The sequence below is a fragment of the Muntiacus reevesi genome, chromosome 16, assembly GCF_963930625.1.
Source record: "Muntiacus reevesi chromosome 16, mMunRee1.1, whole genome shotgun sequence".
In the NCBI taxonomy this organism is placed as follows: Eukaryota; Metazoa; Chordata; class Mammalia; order Artiodactyla; family Cervidae; genus Muntiacus; species Muntiacus reevesi.
In genome coordinates, this window is record NC_089264.1 from 5,949,878 (window position 1) to 5,958,417 (window position 8,540).

Sequence of the window (8,540 nt, forward strand, 5' to 3'; positions counted from 1 at the left end):
CCCAGAGAACCCAGCAAGTTCCGACCGCTAACTAAGCATCACTGGGGCCACTCAGCGTGGCGGACAGTTCATAACCCTTTCAAAAGATCTTTCAAACTCGGGAATTGTGCTCCTAGGTCGCTCGGTCCGCAGACCTAGAGAGCGGCCACTAAAACCTGGACCTACCGTCTTCCCCTCTAGCCGCAAGCTCGCCAGCCAGCCCACAACTACAGCGGGAACCCGGCCAGGTGTAACCACCCGGAACGGCACCGCCACGCTTCCCCACTGCGCCTGCGCGAACCGCCGCTCCTAAAGGGGCAGAGAACCCGGCGGGCCCCGCTGCGCAGGGCGGAGTCCAGAGGCTCTTTGCGCCTGCGCAAAGGGCGCGACGGGCGGGGTCTAGAGGCGCTCCGCGCCTGCGCAAAGGGCGCGACGGCGTCCTGCGTCGTTCCTTTTTTAAACGAGTGGCGGGGAACTGCTCCGGAAACCCCTGGCGCCGCTGTCTACTGGGTGGAATCGCGTACCGCCATCCGTGGGCCTGGCAATGGCGCTGCAACTCTCCCGGGAGCAAGGCATCACCTTGCGTGGGAGCGCCGAGATCGTGGCCGAGTTCTTCTGTAAGTCCTCCTCGCGCGGGGCGGAGGCCGGGGAGAGCCGAGCGCAGGCCGCCCGCAGGCCCGCGGCTCGGCCGGAGCGGTACCGAATCCCGGCCCTTGTAGCCGCGGCCTCGGATGCCGGCAGGAGGTATGAGGAAGAGGGGCGGCGGGCACCGCCTCCGCTCGCGTTGCTCCGGGCGGAGGAGGCCCGTCTTGCGGTGGGCCCCTTCGCGAGAGCGTTTCTTTCCAGTGCAAAGCTCCTCCCACACCCCCCGCCCCCGCTACGGTGAGGCCTCGGGGGTGGACCGAGACGGGCTAGACTTCGGGAAGCGCTGTTCCGAGCTCGGCCAGGTGTACCTGCTGACAGAACCTGGCAGGATCGGTGAGGAGAAAAGGAGGAAAGAGACGTGGGAGAGGCCTGCCTGGGCTTGGTACCCGTCTGTCAGTTGCCTATTTTGACACCCTCTAACCATAAAATAGGCATTTGGACTTGTTTTACAATGAAATGAAATTTTGGCACTGGTAGATTAGTGGTTTGGCATTTTTCTTCTATTGCCACATATGCAGCCATCACTTAGACGCAAGATTTTAAGGATTTTTTTAAAATGCCACTTTGTACCTACTCGGCTTTCAGCAAAACACAAACACGTGTTTAGACATTTATAACTTTACACTATCATGAAACCATAGCCCCATCTACATATGCTTTATTTCCCCAGAAGTTACAACGTGACGATGACTTTAATATTTCTTACCGTTTTCAGCGTTCGGCATCAACAGTATTTTATATCAGCGTGGCATATATCCATCGGAAACCTTTACTCGGGTGCAGAAATACGGACTCACCTTGCTTGTAACTACTGATCCTGAGCTCATAAAATACCTAAATAATGTGGTGGATCAACTAAAAGGTATTCTATTATTGGACACAGTTTTGAGTTTTGTGGGCCTTTATGTTAACAGGATCCTCGGGTCTTCCCAGGTGACTCTGGTAAAGAATCCACCCGCCAATGTAGGAGACACAGAAGACTCAGGATCTGGAAGAGCCCCTGAAGGAGGAAATGCCAACCCACTCCAGTATTCTTCCCAGGATAAGGCCATGGACAGAGGGGCCTGTCGGGTTACAGTCCTTTGGGTTGTAAAGAGCTGGATACCAGCACACGTAGGATCCACATTTTCTAGCTTCTTGGTGGTCATTTTTCAGCTCTGTATAGGGTAGTGTAAAACGCACTACCATCTCCGATATAGTGAACCCGTTGGGAGGGAAGCAAATAACATACAAGCTGAAAGAATTCCCACCCTTACTCCACTTTTGAATAGGCTGACTATTTTAAGGTTCAGAATCTGATAGGGCTTAACAAAACAATCTCCATCAACTCCTTCAGGGATGATAGAACACATTGGGATTTTATGTAATTGTGATGGAGTTCCTTATCTGAGAGAAATCTACTGCATATATTTTTTGTAGCTACTTGGAATCTAAAGCCATCATTATATTAAGATGAAGGAACTAACCTTAAGATGAAGGATTTAACCTAGGGAACTAAATTTTAAAAAGAAGGAACTACTAAATAACAGCACTCATTAGAATTTTCTTATTTTTCATCTGTTTCCATTTGTCTGTTGTTTTTTTTTTTCAATCGTGCCTCTGAGTCAGTAAGCCTTTTCTATCTGCACACTTATTTTCTTCTTTTAGCTCAAGAAGTTGCAGTATTATGGGATCAGTATGCTCCATATATTACTTTTATTTCTAGTAGTTTCTCTTTCATATTTCTCTCCACTTAGGATTCTTGTTTCTAATTTCTCTGTGTGGTAAAATGTTTCTCCCTTTCTGCCCATTAGATCTTCCAAAATACTAGTTCTAAAAATACTACAGCCTGCATTTTTTTTTTAACCTTAAAATTCATGAATCAATTTTGTTGTTTCAACTAGCTTCATTTTCAGATTACATCATTGTGTTTTCATTAACTTCAGAGCTAAGCCACTTATAGTCGTTCATACAGCTGCACTCAGATTGTTTGGTATGGAACCTCTAGGCATCTATGGATGTATGTCGTCATCTTAATCTGAAGAAGTAGCAAGCCAGCCTTGCCTAAGTTACTGGTTTTTGGTTTGTGTCCTTTGAGACCAATAACATTTCTTGTCAGATGTATATACACTTTCCTACTTAACTTCTCCCTTTGAGTTAAAATGGAGGACATGCTTTACAGGCAAATTATTCAGTCTTTTAAATTCCACTTCTCTAGCCTTAGGAATTTGACCCTATTTCCTCTCTCTTATGTTGTCAATTTCTCTGTTTTCATTTGGATTATTCCCATTGGTTTCATTTCCATTTTTAAGAGAGGAAAAAAAAATCACCAACTTCCCCATATCTTCAAATTACCACTCAATCTCTTTTTCACAGGTAAACTGGTAAAAGTTGTTCATATATGCCAGGGGTGAGCGAGGCCAACAGGCCAAGTCCAGCAAGTGGCTTATTTTTGTACTGCTTGCAAGCTAAGAATATTACACATTTTAAAGAAGACTATGCTACGTAGGTGACCCATAAGCCCTCAATATTTCTAAAATATTTTCTATACCTGCCGATTCCTGAATAAAGTATTCTCAATTTCTAAGATTACTTGAGGGCTCAATCTGAGGCCCTCTTACATGTAGATAATTTTAGTAACAACTTGTGTATCTGACTCTTGAACCAATATCTAACCAAAGCCTCTCCTAACTCAGCTCATATATTGAGTGACTCCCTTAATGTCTTGAGGCAGCTATATAATATACCACTTCACACTCAGTATATTAAAAACTGAATTTAGGATCATCTGCATTTCAGTTCTCTTTCCTCTTAGTGACTGGATCAACCATCTGACTACTGATATAAATCAGAAACCTGGGAGCTATCCCTGATTCATTCCTCTTCATTACCCTAAGGTAATCCAATAAATCTTAACAGTTTTAACCATGAAATCTCTTGAATCTGTCTACTGCTCCATCTCTACCAGTATATCTTTCTCTAAGTCTTTATTAGCTCTTGCTTGAATTATTCATTAATTAGTGCCCTAGATCCCCTGTTTACTTCCAGCTTACTTTCTACATCGTATCCAGGAGGATAGTTTTCAAATACAACTTGAATTACATCATACTCTGCTTCAAACACAGTAATGACCTTCTTAGTTCACACAGTATTAGGTCTTTAATTCTGCTCCCATGACTCCGTGTGGTCTGGCCCATTTATCTTGTCAGACTAGCCTTGTTCATTCTCCCTTTCTTAAACTGCAGTTTTATTGGCCTCCTTTCAGTCAGTCCTCTGATCCAGTGCTCTGTTCTGAGTCTAAGACCTATACCTTTAGCAAGGAAGGTCCCACGTGCCACAGCTAAGACCTGACACAGCCAAGAACAAATTACTTCATATTTTAAACCTATACCCTCTTCCCTGTTTTGCATATGTATACTGTTGTCTCTTAGAACAAAACTCAAACCCCGTGAGTCAGAATTCCCTATTCTGTGCTTTAATTGTGCTCTGTGTTGCCCCATGATGGGTAACTGCTATTACATCATAGAAAACTGCACCATCATGGTGGTTACAACAATTATAATTTCACACTTATTGTTGTGATTCGATTAGTGACATCTCCTACACCCTTCCCTTGGATTAGGATGGAAGTTCACTGTTCTTAGCACCCAGTGCTATGCCTGGCACAAATAGTGAGAATTTGAAATCTCACTAGGAGCTAGGCTATTGATGGGGAAAGTTTTCTGCACAGTTTGGAGGAGATCCAAAATAGCAGTGGGAGAAATTTGCTGAGGATAGGAAGTCGGTCTTGAGAGGAGAGTTGCTTTGTAATGCAGTAAACTAAAAAAGATGCCTTGTTTTGTGTATTGCAGAATGGTTATACAAGTGTTCAGTTCAGAAACTGGTGGTAGTCATCTCAAATATTGAAAGTGGAGAGGTCCTTGAAAGATGGCAGTTTGATATTGAGTGTGACAAGACTGCAAAAGATGACAGGTAAGTAGCAGTTACTTCCATTTTCATATGTTTTAAAATTTATTTTCTTTACTAAATGAGTTCTAATTATATTGAACAAGTTTCATATAAAGTACAGTTATTTTCTAGGATGTTAATTTGATCCTTAGTCTCCTGTGGCAAAGAATAGTCCACTGTCTTATATAGATAATGTACTTTTAACAGACTTGCCTATAGTGTAAATGGGTGAATCTCACCTTCAGTGTTTATGGTAGTATGTTCCTGGTGGCCCTTTAGTGAATTGTTTAAAGGTACTTTTAACCATAAGAGATTATCCTAGATTCCCCCAGCCTAAGATTCAGCTCTATTGTATTTCACTGAATGCCCCAAATCTTCTAAGACACTTAATAAAAAAGTTTCCAGACCACCTGTATGGGAAATGCCCACATGATCATGTCTAGCATTGTCCTAGGCTTGCTTACTGGTAAATTCAGAATCATTTCTCATAAGGAAATGTAGTTTGCTTCTGAAGCCTTTGGTCTATTTTAGGAAATTTTTAGCTTATAAAAATAATTTGATAGTTAATTTAATATTTTATTTGAAGCAGTAGGGAATTAAGCATTACAAAAAAATGCCAAAGTGATTGCACCAACAAAATATTTTAGATACTATTATTATTAGATACTACTATTTTCATTTTTTAAGGGGCTTCCCTGGTGGCTTACAGGATAAAGCGTCTGCCTGCAATGCAGGAGACCTGGGTTCGATCCCTGGGTCGGGAAGATCCCCTGGAAAAGGAAGTGGCAACCCACTCCAGTACTCTTGCCTGGAAAATCCCATGGACAGAGGAGCCTCATAGGCTACAGTCCATTGGGTCACAAAGAGTCGGACACGACTGAGTGATTATGAAAAATGCCAAAGTGATTGCACCAACAAAATATTTGAGATACTATTATTTTCATTTTTTAAAAGGTGCTGTAGTTTGCCTAACTTGAAGCACTTGGCCAGTTTTCCGATTATCTGATACCAAATGACCTGATTTTAAGACCACCACTAAAAAATGACTGAAATGATAAATGAAATAATAAAAATCCATTTGCCTCTTGTGGTATATAGGCCCTGATGATACACTTATAACTTTAAAAAAAAACACACAAAAAACTCCATTTTAATGTATTACTTATTTGATCTTGGAAACATTTAATCAGTTAGTCTTACCAATGTTTTAAATAATTTGTTAACATGTAAATTGATTTGGTTTCTCCAATAGTGCACCCAGAGAAAAGTCTCAGAAAGCCATCCAAGATGAAATCCGTTCAGTGATCAGACAGATCACAGCTACAGTGACATTTCTGCCACTGTTGGAAGTTTCTTGTAAGTATTATACAGCTTCACATTGACTTAAAATTTGTCAGGGAAAAGACTAAGCTATTAGTTTAAGAATTAGCCCTTTATTAAAATTTTTCTTAATTATTAATAGTACATAATAAAAATGAAAAACATATTATAAAGCAGAAGTAGTGTTATATGCATTCTAGAAATTTGGAAATTCTGAAAAGGAAAGGAATGAAAGTATTCCACAGTATTCATTCTTGAATGTCTTAATGTAATCCCTTTCATTATCTTAATTTTTTATGTATATTTTGAAGGCTAGCCATAACTGTCTTGCTTTTCTACCTTATCAGATATTTCCTGAATGCCTTCTATATGCGAGACACTGTTCTAGGCCCCAGGCTACATCAGTCACAGAACCCAGATGTTAGCTTTCCTTCGGGTTACCTTTATGCTATCCTATGTGATTAGCTATATACTTCCTGCAAATAATGGTTTTCTCTTTTAAAAAAAGCAAACTTGAAGTTGTCATAAGATAAAGCAAAAGGAGTGCAATATTTTCTGTACTACAGTAAATTTCTATTGAGGAAAAGCAATTGACTAGGCATTACAGACCAGGCTAAACTCTCTTTTCTAATACTGTGGGTGGTTCAAAATGTGAGAGAGACAAGGAGGGTTCTTCTACTTTTGAAAAAATAATGTACTTTAATGATTTTCTCTCCAATTTAGGTTCATTTGATCTCCTAATTTATACAGACAAAGATCTGGTTGTACCTGAAAAATGGGAAGAGTCAGGACCACAGTTCATTACCAATTCTGAGGAAGTTCGTCTTCGTTCATTTACTACTACAATTCACAAAGTAAATAGCATGGTAGCCTACAAAATTCCTGTCAATGACTGAGGATGAGATATGGACAATAATGTACTTGTAACTCTCAAATGTGGTTTTCCTTCCAGATCAACTATAGTTGGTATGTTTTATTTCATTGGTTAGTTTTTAGATGAGGAAAACTTAACATGATGCTTTACTGAATCTGTGCAAAATTGTTCCAGTTTTGGTACCTATCTGACTTTTCCATAGGGTTGACATAAGTTACTGCACAGATTACACCAGTACTGCAGTGTTCTTTCAAGGTAGTAACCATAGGTGGAAAAACTTTTGCTAAATGCCTTTCTAAGTCAGGCTTTTGGTCAAGTAGCTTGACTCAGAATGTAGAGAAATATTTAAATATAAAATAGAACAAAAGAAATACAAATATTCAGAATCTTCATTTAGATCCTGAAAGTAACTAATGATAATCCATAAGTAGTGAAATATTGCTCTTTATTGGGTCCTTTTGCCATTTATTTCATTTGTATAGTTTCCATATTGAAAAAATGTCCAATTATTTGAGTTTAATTTATGTAACTTGAGTCTATAAAGCTGTGGGTATTCCCACTCTTCAAATTGTTGTGATATAGAACTCATAAGAATGTCTTTTCATGTTTTATAAAATCAAGCTTTAAATGACAATGATGAAATAAAGTTAAATGTGTATGCTTTAAATTTGTATTAAATTTTTTATATTGGTGTGTTGATACAGTTAAGTAGTTATGGATTCAGTTATGGATTATTTCTTGTGCCTACTATGTTGTAGGGAGGGCCCAAGGATACAAAATTGAGTAAGTCTTGAGGTACTTTGAATTTATTGGGCAAGCTTTAATTAAACCTCCTTCACCCTATAACAGTAGATTTAAAATAAACATTGTTCTTTATGTAAAATGATAAGTGTCATTTGGAATTAATTCAGTTTAGCAAATGTTAGATTGTATATAACCTTTCTATGCTCTTAGGTTTATTATCTGTATAATTTTCCGTATACAGTTGACCCTTGAACAACATGGGGGTTGGAACCCTCTAAGCAATTGAAAATCCCAGTAAAACTTAGAACCAGCACTCCATATCTGTGGTTACCCCAAACCCATGGATTCAGCTAACCATGGATCATGTAGTACTATAGTACTTACTATTCAAAAATAACCAAATATAAGTGGACCTGCACAACTCAAACTCTTGTTCAAAGGTCAGCTGTATCCTTAAACATCATGTTTATTCTTCTGCCTGTGCCTTCATTAATACTCTCATCAGGTATATTCTTTCAGTTCCCACCTATTTTTCCAGGGTCAGTTTAAGGCAAACTCATAAAAATTTCTTTCTAATGTCTATACTAAATCTTAGCCCATTTTGTAATAATTCATTTTTTTAAGTATGTAATAGCAGATACTGTTCTAAGATCTTTATATGTATTCATTCATTCCACCTTCACTATTAAGTAAATACACATAATCTGTATCCATTCATTCAAAAATCACATAATGAGCATCTGTTAACGTGCAGAATAAGAACACTGTGTGCCAAGTACTAGGAGGAATGAAACAGAGTCCTGGCCCTTCCAAAGCTCGAGATCTTAGGAAGGAGAGGAAAGTACGACAGAGGACCATAAGGTAGCTGAACAGGTTTATTTCCTTATGTGTTTGTCTGTGTTATTTCACTTGGAAGAATCTTTCTCTGATCCAGCTGGGTGCTTGTTGAGAATAAAGGCCTATGTCTTACATTCTTTCATCTCTTAGTGCTGCTGGACAAACAGGTGCCAGTCTTTGATGATGGGTATTATGTATGCTGCTGCAAAAGCCA

The 8,540-nt window shown here is 39.6% G+C and overlaps 1 protein-coding gene across 1 annotated transcript; it reads left to right on the plus strand.

The window, feature by feature from the left end:
- The first annotated feature begins 421 nt into the window (after positions 1–421).
- MAD2L1 (mitotic arrest deficient 2 like 1) lies at positions 422–7,412 on the plus strand. Its single transcript, XM_065907285.1, has 5 exons — positions 422–596; positions 1,340–1,486; positions 4,455–4,575; positions 5,804–5,907; positions 6,595–7,412. The coding sequence occupies exons 1-5, from the start codon at positions 524–526 to the stop codon at positions 6,765–6,767; spliced, it is 618 nt and encodes a 205-aa protein (XP_065763357.1). The 5' UTR covers positions 422–523; the 3' UTR covers positions 6,768–7,412.
- Positions 7,413–8,540: the final 1,128 nt, after the last annotated feature.